At 43.9% G+C, this 26,359-nt stretch overlaps 1 protein-coding gene across 1 annotated transcript in view; it reads right to left on the bottom strand.

The window, feature by feature from the left end:
• The window catches only part of ATRN (attractin), a gene marked incomplete at its 3' end in the record, with an annotated part of 160,098 nt that extends 135,920 nt beyond the window's left edge, over positions 1–24,178 (bottom strand). Inside the window, exon 1 of the mRNA XM_081999765.1 lies at positions 23,715–24,178. Coding sequence (XP_081855891.1) covers positions 23,715–24,043 — 329 coding nt within the window. The 5' untranslated portion in view covers positions 24,044–24,178. The remainder of the gene's footprint in view (positions 1–23,714) is intronic.
• Between the last annotated feature and the right edge of the window lie 2,181 nt (positions 24,179–26,359).

Genomic DNA, 26,359 nt, shown 5'->3' with positions numbered 1-26,359 from the left:
CTCCACTACCGCTGATTTCTAGGCTAAATGCAGTACCTGGTAGCAGCATTTACAGAAAAGCTCAAGCCAAAGATCAGTCAGTTTTGTCACAAAAAAAAGGAAAATGAAAATATTGAGACATTCTATAAATAAATATCACAGCCTGACCCACTTTCCTAACAGGGATAGAAATAATTTCTTTTATTTCCTGCCTGACATTCAAAAATTTCTAAGCTACTGTGTATCAGTGTCACCTGCTGGCAAAATTGTTCCCTAAAAAAACAAAAAAAAAGTTAGAAAACAGCTTGGTGTGAAGGTTAACTTCCATTTGGTCTCAACCTGAAAAAAGGATTTTGACACGCAACCTCAGATGTAGATCATTAAAGTAATAAAGTATGTCACAAGATCCAAACAGGATTTTGTGAACCTACAGAATGATAATCTAACATTTGAAAGCAGGTTTCTGGCTGAAGCGACATGGAAAAGGTCACACAAAGAGCAGGGGATCAATACAAAAAGAGGAATCCAGGCTGGAACATGTGTTTGGAGCAGCCTGGGTTTGTTTCCATCGATTTATTGCCGCAACAGTTTTTACTGAATATTCACAAGTGCTCCTACACCAAATAAAATGCAACAAGTGGCACAGTTCTTTGTTCTGTTTCTTGACACCAGCGACATATCAATGTAGCATTTGACAACTAAGCATCCAAAAACAACTGGAAAAAACATTATATTTATTCATGAAACAGATTTTCAGGTAAGATAGCAATCTAATTATACCTTGATAAACATGCTAATAAGGAAACCGCTTTCAAAGATGCCACTAGTACAAATAATGCAACATCCATAGGAGCCCTTGTAAGCATTGAACATTAAATTTAAACTTGAGAGAATAAGACAAGTGCGGTCGCCTAATAATAAAGCATAAATGTTCATATCATACAAGGATATACTGTCTGCCCCAGAAATGTTCTTCTCATGCATATTACCCTGAAGAATGAAAGGCATGTAAATATTACTTGGCATTAAGGAGGAGACAGAGAAGAAATTAATTGAGGGGAGATGGACAAGTCTACAGAGCACCAATAAGAATAACTCAACCTTTTTGATGAAGACAATCTTCTAAAATCCAATTAAAATACACCACTTGGTACCTAATTTCAGTGAATTCTGCTCCCAGACATACTCTCTCCAGCTACATGAGCTCTCTTTTCCTAATAGCCCCTCCAGCACACACACCTGAAAGACTACGAATGGTCATTCCACCGGGCACTACGACTGCTGGCTCATGGCAGTGAACCCAGCTCACCACTGATTCGTGGCCACAGAGTCTATTTTTTTCCCCAGGTCTGTTCCCCTCCCACTGAACATCTTTCAGCACCTGCAGAAGCAACTGGAGATGAGCACCTACCTCCATAACATGAATAAGCAACTTTTCTCTTAAGTCTGCCAATACCCAGGAGCAAGAAAGATGGGAACTAAAATCGCGCTCTTATAATTTCTGGTTTTACAGGAACTTCTCATTTCCATATAAATATTGGTACAGAATCATAATCACCTTCCCTAAACGCTTAGTGTATCAGGCTTTCTCCCCTTCCCTTACATTTTCCAGTTCAAGCCAGGTGTTCCTCCATCCATGAACTGTTGTGCTAAATTCTTAATCACAGCAAGAAAAAGAATGGTTTGTAACCCCTTGCAGAAAAGCACGAGTGGTATTTTCCCCAAATGACTCATTTTTAATGAAAGCAGTTTCATACCAAGTAGGGAAAAAAAAGGAGCTAAATATTGAATACTTCAAGTATTTAATCGAGGCAGGTGTACACCGTTAGCTTCCTTGAAAAGCTCCCCTTTGTTAAAGTAAAACAAAACTCAAAAACAAAGAAAAATCCAGATTACTTAAGTTTAGGTAGGACTATATTTACATACTTAAAATATGAATACCAAACACTCGTACAGCAATGCGCTCTCACTCCTCTCGTGCTTCTGCTGCAGCGGTATGCTGGGCTCATCCACACGATACACCCTCAAACACAGTCACACTGCTGCCGAAATAGGTTACGTACCAACATGAAAAAATCTGGCATTAAGATGATAAACAATGGGAGGAAAAGAAAGAAAAAAATAAAGAAGAGTATATTGAACTCTAAAGCTCCTCAAGAATTCATTTGCTATAAATTTACACCAACCTGTGTATTCGAGACAGCACCAGCAACGCTGATGCTCAAGGTCAGCGCAAGACAGCCATACGTTTGGCGAGCATAAACATCCACCTATGCAACCCCGCCGGTGCGCAGACTTTTATTAGGGGAAGTTAAGCGGCTGGTGAAATTCCTCCGAAAGAGTCAAATTTGATCAAGTCTATGAATGCTCTACAAACCCCTCATTTAGTTGCCACCTTAAGGAAATACAGTTTTTGACAGGATGCCATTCCCACCCACGAGATGGGAAGACACTTGCCCCGGTTTGCACCCAAATACAGAGCCAGTATCCTGTCTTAGTGAATGGAGAAAGGTCCAGACCTTAACCAGATTTGGTTAAATCATCTTAATCCCGTAAATTGAAGCAGTTCTACTGCTGACACAAATAGGTTTAACCACGCTCAGCTTACCTAAGCTAGCCTAAGATTTTCCACCAGCTTCTTGCAAGAATGAAGTAAACCCACGCCACTCAAACCACCACAATGTTTATCTAAGAGCTTGAGAAAATAAACCAAATGTGAAAGACATCCAGTAACTCAACAACTCTGAGCTCAAGGAGGTGAAGAGTTGGAGTGATTTTTCAAATACCGGAGCATGTTTGTTAGCCTTGCTATGACCAACAAGTATTATTCCCTTAGGAAAAGGGGTGGTTTTAGCCTGCATCCACACAATAAATTTTACAATCTGTATCAGATATTTTCTAACCCACCAAAGCAAATTCTTGGCTATAAAACTTCTATCCTTACAGGGATGGAAGAAGCAGCAAGAAAACTCACTCTAAAAAAAAAAAATCTTCCCAAAGAATAGACTTAAGTGTATTTTAATCAAGAAAAGACTACAAGAAACTGTTTCATATTTGGAATAATTGTTGAAATTTTGGAAACAATGCAGTCATTGGCACATAATACAGAATTGGTGGTTTATGTCAATGCAGCCATAGTAACAGTATCTTTATAATCCAAGACCTGTTAGCATTTCTTTATACGATAAGAAGCTCTTGAGTGTTTGTCTATGAAATAGCTCGGCGGTGCAGGGAAGGTCACAACCGCCAGCCTACTGATTTCACAGTTGCGGAGGCAAACATGCATACGTGGTTGGGGCTTTTTTCCACTTTTCTAGTAGTAAGGCAGCGTCTAACGTAAAGCTCTCTTGACAATCACTACAGAGCAAAGAAACTCGCTCTTAAAAAAAAAAAAAAACAAAAACCAAAACAAAAAAAACCACCCACGAAACAATAAATCCAACAGATGAACTATTTAACAAACACTGGGGTTAATCCAGAAAATAACACAACCGTGGACATCCTCCGAGTACAGGAGTTGGGGTGGGAGCTCTGGAGGAGCAGGTCTGCAGGGCTTGCAGCCGTCCAGCAAAGAGCCGAGCTCCCTGAGGTAAGGCGCAGCTGCAAAAATCACTGCTTCCCTCTCCACGTCTGCCACATGCACCTTTCCTATTGCCTCTGAAATGACTAAGAAAGGAGTTATTCTTGAACAGTAGCGGGGAAAAAATGAAATTCCATCTGCTCACAATAGATTTGCAACAACAAAAACCCAGATAGTGGCTCAACACTACTTACGCAAAGTTTCAAAATAACCCCTCACTTCGCTACCAAGCTGAGCATGGTTTACAGGCCACCTCTCAACTAACGGTCTCTTAAAAAAAAAAAAAAAGTCCCACCTCCTTATTTAGGATTTGGTCCTCCTGAATTCTTTCCTCATTCTGGTAATATCCATAGGAAAAGCATGTTTGCACCAACGAGTAATTGTGCACAAAATGTTGCTCTGCTCACATTAGTTTATTAAGAAAAACAGGAAAGGAAAAGATTTTGCCTCATTCCAGTTTCCCAGTTAGCTGCTTACATTTTTATTTAGTTATCTCTATTCATAACTGAGATGTCTTAAAACATTATTTATAACAGAAAGACCAACCACCGACTGTAAGCACCCTTAAACCCTGTAAGGAAAAGTTCATTCCTGCCTTAAAATTACTGAAACTAAGACGTGATACTTCAATGTACTCTATCAGGAAGAATTAGGAGAACCACTTATGTGGAGTCCTCCGGAACAGAAAGCAGTAACCCACTTCACATCGAGTACTTCCCTCCAGCACACTTGAACACTGCTGCATTGTCTGCCTGGCCACGCTCTGCGTTCGTGGGAAGGACTTCAAGGTGTTGACGTGATCTCTGCATCTAACAAGGCTGTTTTCCTCTTCACCGTACTTTTATTCCCAGCCCAAAGCAGCTCTCTGCCCTGCTGCCGGGCTGACGAATGCACACGGGCATAGCACTGAGGGCAATCTTGGTGTCTTAGTACTCATTTCTGCTATTTAACACCATAAATACCAAACTTCAGGTTGTTCAAAAGAGGAAATTTCAAGCTGAATGCTTCCCAGACCTAACCACAGACTTATCAATGCATCATAAGGTCAGTAACTTCCTCTCATCTCCTGTGCTTTAAATTAATCTGTCAGAGATAATTTATAGAACAAGAAATAAGTGAAGCAGTCATGTTAATAAATTCCTTTTAGACACATGAAAAATACAAAGGTACTAGTCACTGGACAACAGTTTTCAGGAACCATTTTGTTCTTATGCTAGAATTATCTACATAAAGGTATAAATAAAAACTCACATAGCTGGTGTCTTTTTTAGTTTAAAGGCAGCCGCACACATTTAATAGACTTGGTACTTCCAATCGCTGCCGGTACAGTGGAGGAGTTTCGTAGTGGACTTTACAGATTTCTTTTAACTACGACCTTCAAAAGAATTGCACGCAGTCGTTTCAAGACAAAAAAACATAAAAATGACTCCTGCACAACGTTTCCTCCGAAGTCTTAAAACTCACACGTCCAATTTCAGAGCCCCTGCGAGCATCCCAAGTATCAGGACGGCAAAGCGCTTGACTGGGTGTGGTTCCCATAGCCCAGGTCATGCCAGAGCCCTTTATACTTGAACACACAGAGCTGCGACCTCAAAAAGCAAACACGATTCACAGGAAAGCAGCGAGGAAGGTGGTGCTCTGAGGAGCATCACTGGCCAGGATGAGCTCTGGGATGAAGGAGAGCTGTCACAGCAGACCACCGCAAGGCCAAGCAAGACGAGGATGGAGACCCAACTTGTTTTTCCCCTTCATCCCACCTGCAGAAACAGATGCTTTCCTGCCTGCCAAGAGCTCTGCAGTACTATTTTGAGCTTTTTGCATCTGATTATTTAATTTATTTATTAAAGCGTGATTCGGGAAAAGGGAGACAAAACTTGCTCAAAGCATTTAAGTTTTATTTAGGTTAAGCCAGGCTGTTCAAACCGGCTTGTAGTCAAATTGTTCTCCTAACTGCAATCCCTGTTCTAGAGAAAGTGGAAGTAGTCAGTGAAATTCTCCAGCTGCGTAACTGCTTACTTAGGGGGTGAGTTTCTCATCTCAGCAAGTTTAACAAGCAGAGTTAGAAGCGTCTGGCAATTCTCAAACCATGAAATGGCATTCCCCAGGAAATAAGTCGATTGAAATTTTAGCTGTGAAATTAAAGCACCTGAACTGCTCACCAGTAGTTAAATATTACCGGTGAGAATGCGGCAGCCGCCCTAGGTAGGTACAGCACAGCCTGGTACTGCCACCCGCTTCGAATGAAGGTTAACGGGCAGTAACACCACAAAAGCAGCAAGGATCAGCAGCCTTTAAACCCTTGCCCTCAACCACACAACAAATTACATAATGATTTTCTCCCCACACCCCAAAATGACTGTCCGAAAGGGCAGGTATTTTAAAGACAGAAAAAGCAAGGACTGATAAATATCAAATGCTCGGGATTTTTAAGAGCTGGGCCATTAACTTCAAAGCTTAACTTGAGCCACCATGTTCTGCCATCTGCGGCCATCAGTTCTAACGCAGAATCCGAAAGCGTTTCATGAACAGCAAACATAGGAAATCCTTGAAAGCAGACAGGGCTCTTCAGCCAAAGACAATAATTAAACTAGCCCCTCCAACGCAGGACGGGACCTTTCACAAGAGCCCCTTTTAACACCAGAAAGTAAACAGGGCATTTTTACAGAGTTCGGACAGAACCTGAGGGTTAAACGTAGCACAGTTTGCCGTTGCTTCCAAACCCAAACAGATTTGGTTCCTATTTGCATGGCAGGCTTACCACCTCAGCGAGATGGAGGGTTTCGCACTGTTAATATCGGTCGGCGTGATAATCAATAAGGAACTCGCGCAGAGAGAGCGTAGTAAAAGCCACAGCGGATTCATTTACTACGTGTTTAGTTCAGAGCTGGCTTTCGCCCGGGATCCTCACCGCTCTATACCGAACTGAAAAGCAGCCCTTTTCCCATGGCCCTTCGTCCTCTTTTCTCTGTAGAGAGAATTATTTCTACATGAGCAGTGCTGTGACTTGTCAACAAGCATACATTGCTTTGCCAAGTGAGCCTTGATACTTCAAAACCTCGTCCGGCCACTAATTTGCTGCAGAGCAGTTAGTCCCCTGCCTGCCCTACGCGCATTTCCACGTTTACCAAGCACCGGGGCAAGAGGAGTATTTTACGAAAGTATCAGTGTTGTGAAGCGCTACGTAAAAATTACGTGTTAGTGCAAAACCACTACAAGGTTACTAAGAGTATGATTTCAGAACTGTATTAAAAAGCATCGCTTTTTGACCCAAAGAAGGTTGCAACAAATGAAAAATCATTTATGTAAATATATCGGGGACGTGGTGGGGCGAGGAGAAAGAGTTGCAAATATGCCTTACTGAAATTTTACATAAAAACTGGAACATATATCATCACTGTTGTACAGATTCCACCATTCCTCACCAGTAATATAATTTCACACATGAGATTTTATTTGAATTTTCCAAATCATTAAAAGCTAAAATGGTTGAAATTAGTGTTTCAATCCTATAAGCACTTACACACATAAGCTTTACCACATGAACGGTGACTACCTGTACCGTTGGGCCCATCACAGAAGTGACCAAGTGTAGGAGAACATTATTTCCAGCAGAAAGCTGGAAACAAAAAACCTTGCACTTAAAAAAAAAAACCCAACAAAAAAACCCACCACACCAAAAAACTCCAAACCTCAAACATTACAACACTGCAACCAATGAAAAAATTTGACTTCCTTCAAATTAATTTTATATATATAGCACCTGAAACCTCTTGTGAGGCCCCCAAAAGGTCAGGCTTCCTCAAACAGTGGGGTTGGGGTTAACTTCAGCTCCAGATGGAAAGCACAGAGCAGGAACACCCAGCCTGCTCTGCTGTCAGGAGCTCACCATGCCCAGCAATGCCGAGCGATAACATAAACACATTATTTTGCTTTAATTGTTTCCATTTGAGGCTGTTGGTCTATATTAAGAAAGGTACAGGCCTTTATATAACTTTTTACGCAGTTAAACGTCAATATAAAATTTCTTTTTCCATTTGGGAAAAATACTGACATAGTAATGATTAGAAAACAAAACATCTGTATCTGCTCTCAGTCTAAGCTGTGAGCTGGAGCGCAATGTGTGAAAAAAAAAAACTTCCAATACGACTTAATAAGTTTTAAAAGGGAAGACTGCATGACAAAATGTTCTGCAATTATTGGCTTCCAGTTTGTAACGCATCCGAGTAGATGTCACCGGGTTGTACAGCGAGCGACGCACAGGATCGCCAAACGACTGGCGTTGAAGTGAATCATCAAACCCTCTGGATTAAACATCAGGACTTGTTTCATTTCAAAAATCATTATTTGTTCCATTTTTCCAACTCATGGAATGAGCGTTACATGCTTGGCCAAGTGCACCCTCAGTAACTGAAATAATAGTTTCTGTGTAGCACCCGTGAAGCATTCTTGAATGAATACTACCTGCTGCTTATGCTGATAAGAACTAGCTGCAGCCAAGAGCATTTGCTAATCCACAGACATAAAGAACATAAGCATAAACGACAATCACACCCCCTAAAAATAAGAGCAGAAGAATCCTCTTTGCTACCAGGTGATTAAAAGAAAAAACATCTGATCAGAGGGTGATGATATTACCCAGGAGATGCTCTTACCAGTGCTCTGAACCTTAATATCATTTCCCTCCTTCTCCTCGCTGCCTTTTTGCTTTGTCTTTTGAAATGCATCACGCTGACAAGTAACAGCCGTTCAAAGACCAATTACTGTTTCTGGGTCTTTTTTGCATAACTTCATCCTAACAGGCTTTTTCTGTAAATCACCACGAGCGTAACCCTGCATTGCACAATGCTGTTTCATCCCCATGCTGTCATTTTATCCACTATGCTTTTCCAGGATGATAGTGTGATCTCTGTACCCAGGCCCCCCAATGACATCACAAGTGATGTAATCAGTGCACATCAATGCATTCTACCCAGGTCATGAATGAAAACATTAAATCAGGTTCCAGCTCCAACTTCTTACCAAACAAATACTCCCCTTTTAAACTCCACCTGTTTAACACCTCATCAACTGCTGCCCTTCAATACCTATCATCAATTTTATGTCAATTGAATAGAAACATAGAATCACAGAATCATTAAGGTTGGAAAAGACCTTTAAGATCATCAAGTCCAACCATCAACCCAACACCACCATGCCCACTAAACCTAGTCCCACAGTGCCACAGCTACATGTTTTTTGTAGTATCGCCTCTAGTGATGGTGACTCCACCACCTCCCTGTGCAGCCTGTGCCAATGCAATCCAATCTCTTTCAGTAAGAAATGACAGAACGGAAGATAAATGTGGTTATCGGCTGACTCCAGTTTTCCTGGCTACCACACCAAAGGTGAAAAGTTCTTCATACGTCCCGTAGTGTAGTGCAGCTTCTCTATTTCAATAATACTCCAGGTGATACTGAATCAAACAGGCTTCCCAAGTCCAGACAGCATTTATCTGTTACAGATGCCTTCATATTAAACGAAAACATATATCATCCACACACGCATATATCATTAGCACTCTTGCTAGAGATATATTTTGTTTAAAATATCATCGCTTACAAATGGCAAGCCTACCTGGCAATTTCTGTCTGTGTCCAATCATTCTTTCCTTCAACGTGCTCTGAAGCCCCGTTTGCGCTCAAGGTCAGATTGATGGGTCTGTAGATATACAGATCATCTCTCCCAGAACTTTCATTTTACTTTAAAATAGATCCTACACATCACCATTCCACAGTCTGAAGACTCAACTAATGTTATGTTCTATAACCAGCTCTTCACCCTCACTATTTTTAAAACTGCTCTTAAAAGGTTATGAGTACACCTGCCCAAGGGCAAAATTCGATTACAAACACATGGAGAAAAGATTTTAAAAACAAATTAAGGATATTGAGGATATAACACAACTTCCAAAAACCTAGCCAAAGCATTAAGATAAAAAGAGGAGCAGTGAAAACAGCAGAAAATGTTATTTGAACCAGTTAATGTGAATCCCATCGGTACAAATAATCAAGACAACGTATAACATAGACTATTTTAGGGGGAACACAATCCAAATGTTTTGACTAGGACTCCTACATACTCCCTCAGTACAAATAAGTAATACGATATGTATCCATATGTACCATGCTCTCATTTCCAGCACTCATGATGAGCTCTGCAGTTCAACAGTCAGCTTGGGAAAGGACTCCGCATTCTCCACAACACCGCTGTGCAAAACAGGTCTCTAAGATCAGTTTTAGATTGACAGCTAAGACTCCGATTTGCATCAGAAGTCTGACAACACCCCAGTCTCAGCCTACAAGGGCTGCAAAGTACCTACTCGAACTGAATCAATTAGGCATCAAAGCAGTTAACCAGTTCATAACTCAATCCTGTAATTCTATCCTGCATTAATCCACTTGGAGAGGGAAGTCTGCTACACCCTTCTCAGCTGAAACTTCATTGAAAACACGGGGAAGAAGTCAAGGTACAAACCACAACTGGGGGGGGACAGGACCAACAAAAATGAAAAACAACCCCCAACACAAGCAAAAACAATAACAACAAACACACTAAACAAACAAAAAAACCCCGAAGTGATGCACAGTGATTTCCTTTCCCCATTTTCAATCCAGTTTCAATTTTCTGAGTTTGCTATTGATACCACCGGGAAGCAAAGATGGCACAGAAACATGCTATACTCTCTTTGGCTTCACCTGCACATGCCAAGCTCCTGTCGAAATATTTCTAAAGACGACCTGAAAGAAGGCTGAAAGTGGCATATTGACATCATCTAACCTTAGTCACCTAGCGTACTCCGTGCCTGTGTTAGCGTGGTCGTCTCCCACGCAGTCCATGGACAGTGTTCCTCAAAAGGCAACTCAGAGCAGCATTTTACTTACATTTTTAGATCCCAAGTTTAATTTCACAATACTACACAAATAGTTTGGATTTCATTTACAGTTACATATAAGTGAATGTCTGAAACAGTATCAGTGCCAGCAAACGTGTCTTTTAGATATTTTTTAATATAATCCATAAAACCTTTGCTAACAAGATTAGGATGAGTATATATTATATATATATATATAAAAAAATGTGAGTGTATTATGTATCAGAACTACCTTGGACAAACTATTTCACATTGCTGACCTGCTCTTCCTTCCTCCTGAGCTCCAGCCCTTAAACAGGATATTATATATTAAGGAACACCAAGTGACCTGCACAATAATCGTTTTAATCCCACACCTAGGTACACCTAGGCAATTGCACAGCTTTACCTACACTACAAGTGTTTTACACATAAGAGGCACAGAGGTAACTGCCAAAAAAGAAGAACATCTCAACGACAAAATTTAGGAAATTACAAGTTCTACTATTTTCACTCCACACAGAGGTTACAGCAGCACAAGACTAATTAGGACCCAATTTTTCCAGAGCTGTTTTTAAAGACTTTGTCTATATATTCAAGAGCTAATAACGAACAGGTACGGCCAAGGCAAAAAGCTTATAAAAAGACTCTTAGCTACAGAGTGATTTCCACTCTAAGTCATTAACAGAAAGGAGAACCTCTGACAAAATGCCAGACAGTCACCGTAGATACGTATATAGATGTATGTGTATATATATTTACCCCCATTAAAATTATAGCTATCAGAGGTTTTTTATTTAATCGGAGATTAAAGGGAAAGAAACTTGTGCCAAGTCACAGACCTGACCTGCTGTAAATCTTTAGCCCATCAACAGCCCAGACTCCCAAAGCGCTTCCGATGTTCAGTCTGATCATAGGCACAGCACCTCGTACCACTCATATCATATGTGTAAGTTAGGAGAACTTAAGTCTCCACAATACTTTCTGGCCTCAAAATGAGTGGCTTTTTTTCTTCACATATGTCAAAGATACCACAGAAATCATTTCTAGTGGTTTATCTCCTCTGGTATCTATGGACAGTGGCCTTCCTCCAGATACTCTTAATTTTTCAGCGTAAATTTGTTGCTTCTGGCCACACCATTCACAAAACCACTATGCTACAAGACACTACAGGAATCAGCAATTCCAGTTCTGTCTACAGCATCCAGTAAAGTCTTCCTAAACCTGAACAGCAAGATATCCTTCAGCAAATGACAGGAGTTCTTATTTACTGGCCTTGCTACAGAAAAGCAAGGCAGCCTTGATGCCCAGAGAGGACCCCATGAAGCCCAGCCATGAAGTGCTCAGGCTTTTGCAAATTTGCTGATGTCCACGACTCCATTGTAACTCTACATCAATAGGAAATGTATGAAAAATTACAGCGTAAAGAGAAATCAATGAACCCATACACAGCTGTCTCCTACAGAATATCTTCTTCAGATCCACAGGTAAAAGCAAGGAATCCCTTTCAAAGAGCTGCCTTCTCCTGTTCTCCACCTTCAATAGAGGAAAAAATAAATCTCAGGGTCTAGAGGGGAGTGAGGGAAGCTCACTCCATGCAACCATTTCCAAACTGCAGTGGGTCTGCAAAGTAACAGGGCAGAATGTCCTTCCCTCCTCCTCACAGATGGTGTAAAAGAGAAGCTCTCAAATCTTTCTTTAAGAGATCACCGAAACACAGCTACTTTCTAGAAGTCTGCATAAAGCCTACACACAGAGAAAGACCTAGGGACCAAGGAGGAACACAAAAATTAGAAAAAGATGGGAACGGCAAAAGTATTTGGATCACGGCAGTTGCGCATGCCCCAAGTCCCGTGGCACTGCCTATGTTTTTAGCCCAGTAGCTATGTTTTTACCCCAGAACAAGATGCATAAAGTTACATCAACCTACAAAAAAAGGGAAAACCTCCCTGGACCTTCCCTGAGAGAACCTGCAGCTCAGCCACAGTGACTTGCTTTGGAGGATGCCCCTTGTTCTCCATCACAGCAGGTCTGCGGGCCAGCATCACCAGAAGTCCACCTCCTGCAAAATCTCACCAGCTTTGGTGAAGCTCAAGGTGAAATACAGCTCACAGTTCAGTGCTTGAGGAATTTTACAGTTTTATAGGGTAAGCCACTACTATATCGTCATGTCTGCACTCGCATTTCACCATGGTTCTGTCCTAGCTGCCTTCAGATGCTGAAAGATCAGTGGGTTTTAGGAGGTTGGGAGTACAGCAAAGGATGCCTTCTTCTGCACGTTGTCTCATCTCATGCATACTCTTACACATACACGTCTTGTATTGAAAACAAGCAAACCTCAGGCACAAAAGATATTCTGATGCCTTGACCAGCTTTCATCAGATAACACGATTTTCACATAGCGATTTTTTTTCTTTTAATTCCACATGACAAATTCCTGTCAGCACTGAATAGAGAAATTAAGATCACATTTAAACTTCATGACTTTTAACACACAATATCCTTTTTTGTAAGCCTCAGTGAAGATGATTTAGGCATATTTATAGTAACATCAACCACATTTCTTCTGTAGGGCAGTATTATTCTCAGAATAGACAAGTTGGATACCAGTTGCCATGCAAAACTGCCATTGAAGCACAGCTTCTAAACCCTGGAATTCCTGTGTAAATAGCACCATCATCAGAACATGTTCAAAACATATAAATAACTTGTCCTTGTTTCATAGACAGGGAAACCGAACCAAGAAGATTAGATGATGAACTGTATTTCTGTTTGATTCCTAAAGTTCCGTGATCATTTATTCTGAAGGGACTCGCACCCTACGAATGCTATGGCTACACCCCAAACTTTTTCAAAGTAAAACAGATAAACTGATACGGCGGTACTTCAAGTTTTAGCAGAACTGAAGAAGGAGAAACAAAAAAAAGCAATGCTGGCTGTGATACCATCCTTTTCTCTCAGGAGACACTCCCACAACTTACAGCAACATAAAAACCTGAGTATCTTTGCTTAAAAAGACATTGCCAGCAAACATGGACAAAGGAGAAGAGCTACCAGAACACATCGCATCTCCTTTCCAGCCAGCATTAAGCAAGGGCAACCCACCTTTTCTCATCCGTAAGCCTTGTTTCAGCTGACAGCTTCCAAAGCCCTGGGGAGATGGCAATCTGCACGGCCGCCCACCCCTCCTGGGCGCCCGGGCTGGCACAAGCACACCGTTACAGCTCTCCCTCTCCCATTTAGTTCTGGTTCAAAGCCAAAGTCCCGACAGCACCGTGTCGGCCAGCCAAGGATGCGCACGGCCACTCGGCGACAGGGCTCAAAAGCAGAGCTGGAGAGCAGAAACCAGCCCGCTTCGGTCTCACCTTCAGACACGTTTCAGAAGAAATGACTTGCACGTTTTACAAACCCAAGCAGCGTGCCAACCTTGGGCAGTTCTTCAATTATTCATCCTCTTCACCTTTTCAGGATTGAAGTCCCCTCGCACACTCTTTATTCTTCCTCAGGTGCCGTTAAAGTTACAGCCTATAGAGGCACTACAGCTTTTCCAGCTGGATCTCAGGTTCCGGTTTTCCACCAGAAACCTGAATCCCCATCCTTTCACATTCAAACACCAAACCTGCATACGAATTGGTAGTTATGCCGCTCACATCTGGGAATCATGAACGTATTGAGACAACATTTGCCGGCTGTCCCAGAAACCTTCACCAGTTCAGGTTACTGAAAATAGCTGCAAATGATCCAAAAATTACTATTTTTACATTATTATGTTTTACATAGCTCCAAGTTTTCTTTAGGCTCACCACATAAATTCAGATAAAACAAGTTAATATAGCATATCACTGATATCCACTAGAATAAAAAAAAAAAGATTTCTAGCCACATTAGAATGGATGTTTTAGAAAAAAATGTGCAGAGGCGGAAAGTCAAGTTCTGTTTTTGACTTTGAACCACTTCAACACCTCCTCAAAATGATTCATACTCCAAAAGTTGAACGAGGGCATATTTAAACACCCATTACCAGTGCCGAAATCAAAAACACTGGCTTTAAAGAATCACTGCAACCTGTGCTTGTGAGAAACAGACACCGACTGACCCAAATTTAAAGATCTGCCTGTTACGTGTTTGAATGCTATAAATCAATCAGTTAACAAAAGTGCACTAACATACTGTCAAGCAAGCAGGCAGCAACTATAAATAAATGCATCTGGAAATACAGAGTGTATCTTGTACAATAAATATAGTTACAAAATTTTCAACAAAAATAAAAGCAACTGACCATACAATTATGCCTGTTCCTAATCTCCATTTTAAAAAAAAATCAGAATCACAGAACCATCAGTGACCTCAAAAGTAATTATTTCCCAATATATTATTTGGAATTCAGTATTTTTCTTCCAGCGTACCATCAGCTTCGACGTCTGCTCACAATTTGGATACAGCAGAATTTTTTTTTTTTTTTCTAGCAGCACAGAAGTCCTGAATTTTTTCTTGTATCACTGACCTGCACAGTCAGCATTTCAGCCTCATACTACTTTGCATCTCAGGTCTTGCAATGGCTAGGAACTTTTTTCCTGGCATCGCCTTTGCTGATTCTGCACAAGATCAAAGTATGTAACAAAGGCAGCCATTGGAGATACTAAGCTCTGAAATTGCTGTAAAATTCATGTGACACTTTCCACTTGCATTAAGAGGGTATCAGTTGTGTAAATTAATCATTAAACAGGCAGGTGCACAACTTTGGCAGGAAACACGCTGCACATTGCTACAAAAAAACCTGCACAAAGCCATCTTGAAAAGTTTATTTTAGAAGAACTCAAACATGTTCTCAATTGTAACAAGCAATGAAATCCAAAAATTGTGCACAGGGTGAACCTCAATCATAGATTTTCTCCAGATAAGGCAATTGCATTCAAAATATCTGGCAACGGTGCCACAATACCAACACTTAGAGCATTACAAAACTGTGAAAGGAAGGATATGATGACACATGCACAAAGACACTGAGGGGGAAAAAAAACCCCAAACCAAACAACACTCAATACACAGCTATACATTATATCAGCAGCGATTCACCAAAGCCTAATGCACTGGAGGTGTAATTTTTTTCATAGCTGTACCAATGACTGAAAAACAGCAGGGATGAAAACTACCACAGCTTTAAAAGCAGAGTAATTCAAGACATGGTTATTCTTTCACTTCACAGTGAAATAATATTAAATCCAACCTAAATTTTCTGAATGGAGAAATAGCTCTCACCTTCTGTATTTGAGTTCATAAAAGGAGTTTACAAAAAATGCTAATTCATCTGTGCCAAGCTTCTTACACTTTGAGTAGACAAGCACCACCTTAGAGACAGGTATTAAATTTTCATACAATGCAAACACTGACTAATAAGAAAGTCTTCAAAAGGGTGTTTTCCTAACACAACCTTCCTTATTTTGTGTCTGTTCAGATTACAGAAGCTAGCAAAGAAAAAACACAAGGTTTCTGAAAAACAGAAACTGGAAAGAGAAGACAAATAATAGAAGAACTGAGTTTTCACAGCTGCGTTCGTACATCCTCCATTAATCTCTACAGAAAGCTGAGTGGCACAGCCTAATGGTAAAAGACGTTACAGATAACTTTCACCCATAACAGGACACTCCGCACCTACACGAAGCAACAACACCCATTTGAATATCTGTGGCATGCAATAAGCGTGCCCGAGATGAGCGTTGCGTACAGCAACGCTATTTCTTCTGCGGCTACGAGCCCAGCAGGCATGGCAGGGAAAAAAAGGTAGTTTACGCGTTGGAAAACCCTCGGTTCAAATGCCTAGACCGCCTCTGCTACCATGATCTCACCTCTGCATTTTCAGAGAACTGAAAATTCTGAATCTGATGATACTGCAGGGAATCTGTTTTACCAAATTCAGCCACAACCAGTACCTGGAATGTTAACTAGATCCTGGGGCGTCCCAGAAGTATTACATACAATCTGATTTAGAGATCAGCTGCCCTTCAGCAGGAATATAGCTCAGCCAATCAGTAAAACATTGAAATTCTTCATCATGCAAGATGTGCTAAGGCTGTTAGCAGCCCAAAACACTGAGTCCATTTTCTTTAAAACATTATTCCAAAAATCCCCCACTATTCTGACGTACCAAATTTAGCTTATCAGATTTTGACATGAAGACTCTTCAGTGTGCAGTTAAGGTCTCTCGCCATCCCTAACGATTTCCCCCCTCCGCGACGAGGACAGCGCCCTTCCATTTTGAGAATCCTAAGGATTTCAGGTTCTAAAAGGCAAAACCATGCCCTCAATCGCACACAGCACATCCATCGAAACCTTGCCACAACCTGCACCTCTAGTAAACAAATATTTATTTTAAGCAAAGGGAGGAAAGGGTATTAGTGACAGTCTCAAGTAGACTCTAAAGGAACTCCATGTGGATCCGCCAGAAACAAAGCAAAGGAACAAAAGCAGGAAACAAAAAGCAAACATCATTACTAGTTCAGTATTTCAAACTCAATGAGTATGTGTTTCAGAACCATGCACCAAAGCAAATTATCATCTCTGTTCTGTACTGTAAAATTGATTATCAAATTTTCCAGCCCTGCTTTCAAGACACTGGCAGATGTTAGCACGCGACTATATGAGAACAAAGTACTGCAATAAACCGTTGCGGTCCTTCTTCTTAAGGTGAATTCCAGTTTGTAGTGGCTCATCCCACCACCACCAAAACCACTTTACCTACAAAATCATGTAATTCTCAATCCCACCTTCTGCATTTTTTACTATATCTTTTCATTATGCTTCAGAAGATGCAATTTAAGAGCTCCTAAAGATATACTTGATGAGAACATTCTGAGTGCAGAAAAAAAAGCCAAGCTTTACCAGATCAAGAAGCTAATTCCAAGTGTTGTGCTTAGAACTTCAAATGGGGGAAAAAATTCTTCAAGGAAACCAGCTGTTTAAGAAAAAAGCACCCAAGGGTATCATAAATTAATGCAATAATACAACAGTTCGGTCAGCAGCAGCATTATCTCAATATATAGAGGATTTTCAGCATGGATCTTCACAGACACTTACATTATTAGGCGCAGTAAGCTCATGGTTTTAAATTTGATTGCTCACAAAAGCTTCAGAGGAACAAGCCAGGAAAGTGAGATCTGTCACATGCATTCCAAATGTTATTTAACTTTATCAGAACGCACGATAAAAGCATTGCTGGTCCTAGTTCTTTTGAAAGCTTAAAAAAAAAAAAAGCTGTTTCTGTGAAAACAGTGCTAACCTCAGTCATTTGCTGATATTTCAATAGAAGTCATTTATGTTAAATATAAATTGACTAAGGTGGTAACGAACACCCGGTTGGACATGAGCTTATTTTGGATCCACAATGAAAGAAGCAACTGAGACTGTGAAATAATGGAAAAATCTAGAGCAGTGTCAGACAAATTCTGCTAAACTGACTCAGGCAGCTATTCCCTGATATTCAAACAGACATAGAGAAATGAGACAAAAGCTTTTCATGTTGACCATGGCAGAAAAAGAGGCATTTGCAATCAAGTCTAAGGCAGTGATATGTACTTTGAATTGACAAGCAGAGGAACCTTATCCTCTACCTGCATCGTTCCCGGAGGTCGCAACGCTCGGACATGCTCAGCAGGAAGGCGACTGCTGGACACTACTTACTCCTCTCTCTCACACCGGTTGAAACCACGAGCAGTTCAATAATTCCAGTAACTCATGCTCCAATGGTGAAGACGCTTGATGTGCACGAAGCGGAGATGACAGGAAGGATCTAGCGCGCACTGCATTGTCTTACTGTTCTGAATTTTCCTCATTGATGCTTTGCTATAAAGCAGACTGAAGAGTAACGATAAGAAGTGAGCTTATTGCAAACGTTAATAAAACCTCACACGAGTCCAATATTTATGCTGGCCGTTCAATGCAAGGCAAAAAGTGTAGAACGTCTGAGATATTTCAAAAATACTGAATTCTTCAACAGATTAATTTTTGTTCTTAAAACAGCCCTAGTAAAATATGACTGTCCAATAAAAGAGTAATAATAAAACAGTGAGAATTCAGATGAAACATTAGCCATGAGTTTCTCTCTCAATAAACAGATCATTTAAATACATGTTTCAATAGACAGAAATCTAGATATGCATATGTAGACAAAGACACACATACCTCCAAGCAAAATTATAAATTCAGAGTTAGAAATAAAGCCTCCAAGAACTAAATAAAAGCATATAAAGATTCTTTCTTCCGCTGCGTATTCTTTAAAATTGATAATGCTTAAATATTTCCTACTTGAATAGCTTATTCTTTTATTACCAGCGCACAACATTTGAGTGAGCCTTTCAAACAGCAACATGGAAGAGAAAATCATTTTAAAGCATGATAATGTACTAATAAAAAGAGAGAAACAGAATGAGAATCAGACACAAATGCAGCATCCAAATCTAATTTAAGCACTTAAACTGATTTGATTCAAATTGCCAACATCCTTAGATATATTAAGTAGTCTCCTGACTTTGCTAAAGCTTTAAACTGCATCAGGTTGCTCTTTAAAGACAATGGTTTTGTATGCTAGCTTTTGACCAAAAGTTCTCATTTATTTAAGAAGGGGAACTGCGATAGTTCTTTGCCAGCTAGCAACTCTCTCAGGTTATGATTTGCCCAAATCTTCTAGAGATAAAATTCTTCTTCACTGTAATATTCTTTGGCCAAGGACACTGTATTACCACTGACTCCTTAATAATGTTCAATCAGCAGCCCATAACTGCCTCCATTAAATTAATGAAAAGGTAGTTTAAAAGATACACGCCGATCTTTTTTTTTTTTCCTCCAACTGTCACATTGCATTGTTAGGCGCTGCTTAGCATTTTCCATCTCCCACCTCAAAAAAAAAAAAAAAAAAATTATTACCGTGAAAGGAGAACCAGTGCCTTTACAAAGAAAAAAGTTTTCTGGAATCATTTGGTATTTCATTATACAGTCAAAATATAGTCTGTTCATATTTTCAGCTACAGTCATACATCAGGTCACCCAGCGGTGTGCCTATATACACAATCCACATACAATTACTGTTCCAAAAGCCAAGCACTAGCCTGAATTTGTTAATCCAATCCTCTACAATCTCTGGCCGCTAAATCTATGTAAAATAGTGGCCATTTCTTAACCTGTGTTCTACCTCCCTCGGCAGCCCTTGTCTGCTTGCTAATCAACCAGCCGGCTGAAACAATTCAATCCAAGCAGTACAAGAGTCTGGGGTCTCAAAGCTTCCAGCATCCTTTTGGCTGTACGATACCCAACGCTGGCAAGTCCACTCCGAGTCTGGAGCTCTTGAGGGCCCACTGCTCGAAAATAGTACCTCCAGCACCCTGCTGCAGCTCTGTGACTTGGAGATTTCTCATCCCTCCCAGCAGACAGCCTCACAGCAGTAGTCCTCTCCTGCCCAGACTACAGCAGCTCGAAGCCGCTGGCCTACAGCAGACTCCAGCCAGCACAGAAGCTCGCTGGAGGTTTGTACAGAAATAGAAAAGACAAGCGCATCAGGCACGCCCAAGTATTTTCTATTTCGGCTTCCTTTAACACCAAGATCCTTATCTTTAAAGAACTCAAGTGGCTGGTTCCACATTTTAAAAAAAGAAAGTCACCTGAAATCCATCATAACAATCTCCTACCCCCTCCAAGAGCATCACTGATCTGTAGTGAGGCTGACACCGATTTGCAGAGGCCAGTGTCTTCTCAGGAGCCATTCCTACAACCAGGAATGATCGCCAACAAAACCACCTGCAGGTACGCTTCTGCCATGCCTCTTCCTTTTTAAGGGGTCACGGCACACCACATATCCTTAAAAATACCCCACACATCCGCACTAGAAGAGTAAACACGCTGCATATCATCTCCCCTTCTGCGGTTTGGGTGAAACAAGAAAGAAAATGGGCCACCCCAGGTTTGTTACCTCTATTTCTAACTGCAGTCTAAATAAACAGACTTTGCCACTGAAGAAGGCAAGTCAGATATTAGCGAACTGCAACATGAAGCTACGACGTTCATTCTTCCCTGCTAACACAGGAAGATGTGAGGGATTAGTAAGTCAGTGAAATACAAGTTGTGTCATGACAACCCCAGTGCTCAACGTAAACAAAAAAGTCAAGGCCACTAATATAGTCATCATACACATCTAGATAAGGTCGGGAAGATTAACATGCCAAATTTAATTACATCTCTCAGTCAAGCAGATAAGCATGTGGAATATACCACACTTACAAAATAATTTTCACCTGCCCTTCTACTTCCCATTTGTACCTACAGCATCTAATAACACACCAAGCCTTTTTAAAGCCAAGCTCTTGACAACTACACACCAAAAAAAACCCCATGCTGCAATGCCATTTCTGACAGGCGCCAGAATAAACTCAGGGCATGTGAAAGTTGTGACTGCAAAGCTCTAAGCATTGCTAAAAACATTTGTTTGCACTTTTCTGAGAGCTCAAAGTTTAAAAATATTCCTAGAAACTTCAACTCACTAATAAACAAACAGCTAAATAAAACACCTAGAGAGAAAACCATACATTGTATTTGCAGTCAAAATTTTAGACCAGAATTATATGTCAAAAAGAAACAAGAAGCTTTATCAAAACAGGTAAGAGGCTAAAAAAAAAAAAAAAGGCTGTTAGCAGTGGATATATACCAATTCTTTTGTCACTCAGCAGCATCAGTTTTGCCATTCAGAAAAGAAGAGTCTGCCTTTACTCAAATTTAGTCCCCTTAAAATGACCAATATTCTAAACTACTCAAGGAAAGCAACAGGTAAGTGGCTATTTCACAATGCTCTCTCTCAGCTAGAAGAAAATTCTTACCATGACAGAGGTAAAAAAAACCAAACATTAAAAAGGAAGCTTTTGACTTCCACTGCTTGCTTAGCCAGCTATCGTTTCTACACAAAACTCCTTTCAAATTAGCTGCATTACACACCCATCTACAGACTGTCAAAAAAAATACAAATAAAAAATAGGAACCTCAACTCCTAAAGCACACAAAGTGTTTTTCCTCCATGAGTTCAGCTCGCACCCCTTCCCCAAATCTACAGTAAGCATCATTGAAAGGTGGCTGGTACTCTCTGTAAGGAGTTCCTGGAGAAAGCAATCACTCCCTAGAATAACCATCCTTTTTTTTTTTTTTCTCATTTCCTTCTTTTCCAAGGATCAGCGCTGCCCAGGGAATTCACCTAACACATGCAGACACACATGCTGGCTCTCCTGCTGCCACAGCTGACAAAACCAAAGCAGGTAACCATCTTAGAGAAACCCCTTCCCCTGAAAATGTAAGTTTACATAGAGAAGCCAGGGTGCATTTCCAGCCTTTTCATTTCCCATGAAGATTTACAATTTCTCACCCTATGGGATAAACTTTAGACACAGAACCCTATGGATTATCTCATCACCACCAGAACTGGCCTCAGCACTGCAGGCAACATGCTTTCCAGTATCACAGAGCCCAAAGATCACCTTCCTCCCGTGCAGACACCCCTCACCCCCACACACACAGAGCCTGGAAAAGCGCAGAGCCGGGGGGGCTCCATCCCCCTGCCCAGAGCAACCCTTTAGCCTTTTTTCTCAGGGGAAGAAAAAAAAAAAATTACCCTGCACAGAGGCAGGACCCTCACACCACTCCCTGTCCTGTTTGATCCCCTCCAGCTGCCCAGCTCTGGCCTTGTCCCCCAGTAAACCCAGGAGCCTCCTTCCACCAAGCCGTTATTGCCAGTGTCCCACCCCAAAAGCCAGCACCGCTCCTGCATGCACCCCTCCGCCCCACGCAGAAGGGAGCTTCCCCACACACCAGCCACCCCCTTCAAGATGTTGCTTCTCTCCCCCTGCACATACCTCTCCCAAATTCACCCTTCACCAAAACCAACACCTGCTTATACTGTCTGCCAAGATGGGCTGGCTTAATCCTCCCCCAAACACTCCGACTGCCTCCACCCTGCCATAACATCCGCTTGCACACCCCTCTCCTCCCACTCCAACCAGCTCCCCGTCCCCCATCTGCACATCAGTGTTTCTCCTATATCTGCCCCCACTTGGGAACTGGCCCCACACTCACGCGGTCCTCCAGCCCAGGCACCCGCTCCTCACTGCTCCCACCTGCCTCCGACACCAGCAGCCTCCAGGCGCATCCCAAACCCGCCCCAGTTCGGGTCATTCATCCACCATCCTTCAGACTTACACAGCCCCCAAACCTACCCCTGCTACCCCCCGCATGTCCCCCTACCCAACCCCCACAGCCTTACTTTCTCTCCCCGACCTACTACAACGTCAACCCAGTTACTCGCATTCACCCCCCACCATCTCCCAGGCTCAGCCCCGCGCAGGCCACTGCCCCCAGACCCACACCTACCAGTGCCCCACACCCCCATCCCTGCTCCTGCACGGCCCCCGCCCCTTACGCTGATCCCCAGTCACCCCTGTGCAACCCCAGCGCCCAACACCCAAAACACTGTCTCCTCAGAGCCGCCTCTCTGCGGTACAAACACCCTCTGCTCCCCGGCCGCTGCTTCCACACCGGCCGCTGCTCGGTGGGGCACCCGGCACCGACACCCCGCTACTCCCAGCCGCCCCCCCCAGCCCCAACCGCTCACACCCCCTGCGGACCCCCCAGACCTGGCCTTGTGCACTGTCAGCCCATCGCACCGACGCTCCTGTCACCCCCCAAGCCCACCCCTCACTGCCACGTTGCCCCCAGACCTCCCTCTCCGCCCCCAAATCCCTGTTCTCCCCCCGCCTTTTACACACACCCCCCCCCGGATCAGCCCCTCACGCCCACACCCCTGATCCCCTCTGGCTTGCCCCTGCGCCAACTCAAGCAGGGACACCCAACCCCCGGTGTCCTCCAACACGCTCCCCGCCAGCCCTTACACCGGCGCCCTGACGGGCACCTGGATCTGTCCCTCGCACCCACGGCCCCGCCGCGCTCAGACTCGCCCCTGGGCCCCGGAGGCTCTCACCCCTTTTGCAGCCCTGAACCCCAAACCCTCCCCCTTGTTGCCCCCCGAGCGTCCCCTTGGGCAGTTTGAACCGGGGACACCAGGCCCCTGTGGTCCCCCCTCCGACCCAGCCCCTCACACCCACACCCGCCCCTCCGGTGCCCCCAGAGCGGCTCCCCGCCCGCACCCCACACCAGCCCCTCACACCCACGGCCATATTGTCCCTACACGTCCCCCACCGGGGACACCCACAGCCCCCCCAACCCCGCCTTCGGGGGACTCACCTGAAGCGACCCCCGCAGTGCTGGCACTGGTCGCCCACCCAGCCGGGCTGGCACTCGCACTGCCCGCTGGCCGGCTGGCACCGCCCGCCGTTGGCGCACGGCTTGTCGCATTCCTTCGCCACCGCCGTCTCCTCGGCGGCGGCGGCGGCGGCGGCGGCGGCGGGCCCCAACCCCGGCAGCGCCGGCATCAACAACAGCAGCAGCGCCAACAACAGCCGCCTCGGCGGCCTCTCGCCCCGCCAGCCCGGGCGCTCCCGCGCCATCTGCCGCCGACGACGACGCCGACTCCGGGAGGGGCGGGCGGGGGGCGGCGGGACAACGCGGACCATCCGCCGCGGCGCCTCCCGGGACGGTGGCCGGCGAGGGGGCTTCCGCCGCTCCCGCTACGGTGGCCGCGAGGTGAACGGCGGGGGGGGGGGGAGGGGGCGGGGTGTGGAGAGTGCGGGAACGCGCCGGGACGAGCGCGCAGCAGCCAGGCGGCGCCGCCGGGCCGCGGCCGATGACGTCACCCGCAGGCCGGCCACTGGCGGCGGGGTTCTCCCTCCTCTCCCCGCCCTTCCCCGGCTAGCGAGTGGGGCCGCGGGGGGCGGACAGAGCGGCCCCGCGCCGGGCTACTCTGCCGCCCCGGCAGCATAGAGCGGCGCGTGCCCCCCGCGCTGGGGGTGTCCCCGCATTCCGCTCCGGTGGCCCCCCCGGGCACAGGCCCCTCAGCGGCCGGGTTGACTCTCCCCCCGCCATGGCCTGCTTCCCCAGCCACCCCGGGCAGCTCGGCCCCTAAAACAGCCGTGGCGAGCCGGGAGGCCCGGTGAGGGTGGCACTGAGCCGTGTGGGAGGCCTCGAGGATGAAGGAGAGGGAAAAGAAAAAAAAACAAAAACACAAGTTTTGGGGTTTCTTTAAATTATCGCTCTCGCTTTGTTTGCTGCGGGGTCTTCCACCCGTGGCTGTGCGGCTCTTCACAGAGACCGCCAGCTCCTGGCACCGGGGGTTTCAGTGAGGAACGGTCTGTCCCGTCCACGGGGATCTCCGCACACCGCTGAGGCGGGATTGCCCTGCGGAGAAGGCCGGCTGCCAAACTGTCAGGGTGGCGAGGCTTGGTTTGCTGCAGAGATTGGGGCAGCGGGAAGGGATGCTGCCCTAGCACGGCTGGAAGTGGGAACAGTTAAAGCTGGAGTTGTTCATGCCTGGGTTATGCTTTGGGGTTTTCCGAGTGACAGTTTGGTTACTGCTGAGATCTGCCATCGTCGGGTCTGGCTTAAGCAAAATAAGCAGTCTGCTGTTCGTGCAAGAATTACAGTGGCAGAAAAAACCCGAGCTTACCAGCGTGGGACATTTGTCATTGCTTGGTATTAAACATCTCCTGTTTAAAATTTGGAAGATGCATTCTCCTTATTATTTAATTGAATAAGCAAAAAAACAGGGATCTGCAAAAAAGGGATACCTTCCTACCCTGGAAAACCAGTTAAGCTAATGTTCTCCAAGGATTTCTAGGCCTTAATTCGTAACAGCAAAGGACTGAGGGAGGAAGAAGTAAAACAGTTAAATCTCTGGTCCTCTCCTGAGTTCGTGGGCAAAGCCGCAGAGTCTTTTCTAAACACGCTAGCAAGGATGCCATTTGCGGCAGGAAGGGTGGAGCAGAAACGCAGGTGCTATTCGAAATTATCAGACCTTTCATTTTCAGCAGGGCAAAGAAGGAATGAGAAAGGTGACAATGTTGAAGTTCTTGGGTAAATGTCACCTTTGGTCTGTCTCCATTAATCTGCTTCGTTGTGTCTGGAGTTACTCAAGTAATTAATTTAATACTTTGTTTCAAACATGGAAGGATGTCAACAGCTGATAATTTTTTTTTTTAAATGAAAGGCAAAAAAAGGATACTATTTACATTTTTGCCTATGAAAAAGGATGACCAGGGTTTAGGTACAGTAATGCAAAGACACACACCAGACTAGATGGAAATAGCCAACTCACAGTATTTAAATAGTTCATTTGTATTTAGAAATCAAAACACTAGTTACCTGTCTGAGCTGAAGGAGGTTCTTCAGTGGGAGCCTCGGCGATTTCTAAGTGAGTTGCCAGGGATAATGAAGGGTATTGAGCAGATAGGAAAGAAAACAGTCTAAAGACCCGTTTGTGTCTTCTTGTCAGTCGAGCATCTGTCTAACAAAACCATTGTTCATTTATTTTTGCCTTTTCTGCTTGAGGCCCCAAGAAGAAGAATGGAATCTTGGGTTCAGTTTAAAAATGCTGTGATGTGCTGACCTACGATCCAAAGGAGACAAACCCAAAAAGATGCGAGAGATGAGAAACAGGTTACAAATACCTTCTAGGCTATACAGAGGTGGGGGCACAGAGAGGGCATTTCTATACGCGTATATGTTCCTGGGACACAAACAATGGCCAGCATGCCCTGAATCTGGAGCTTCAGATACCATCCACTGCCGTTACGCAAGGCGCTGCCAGCAAAAGCCAGTCTGGCTCCGAGACTCACCCAGTTCAGGACATAGCCAGCGCGTGACGCCGCTCTCTGGGTTGTCCTCGGTGTGTCACACAGGTGCTGACAGTCCAAGTTGCTCCCACCAACCGAAGTCAAAGGGCTGCCACCGGTGGAAACTTCTCTGGCACGGCTTCTGTGCTGCGTGCGTTCGTT

The sequence above is a fragment of the Phaethon aethereus genome (assembly GCF_964289735.1).
Source record: "Phaethon aethereus genome assembly, chromosome: 4".
NCBI lineage: Eukaryota > Metazoa > Chordata > Aves > Phaethontiformes > Phaethontidae > Phaethon > Phaethon aethereus.
This window is presented reverse-complemented; position numbering and strand designations above follow the sequence as displayed.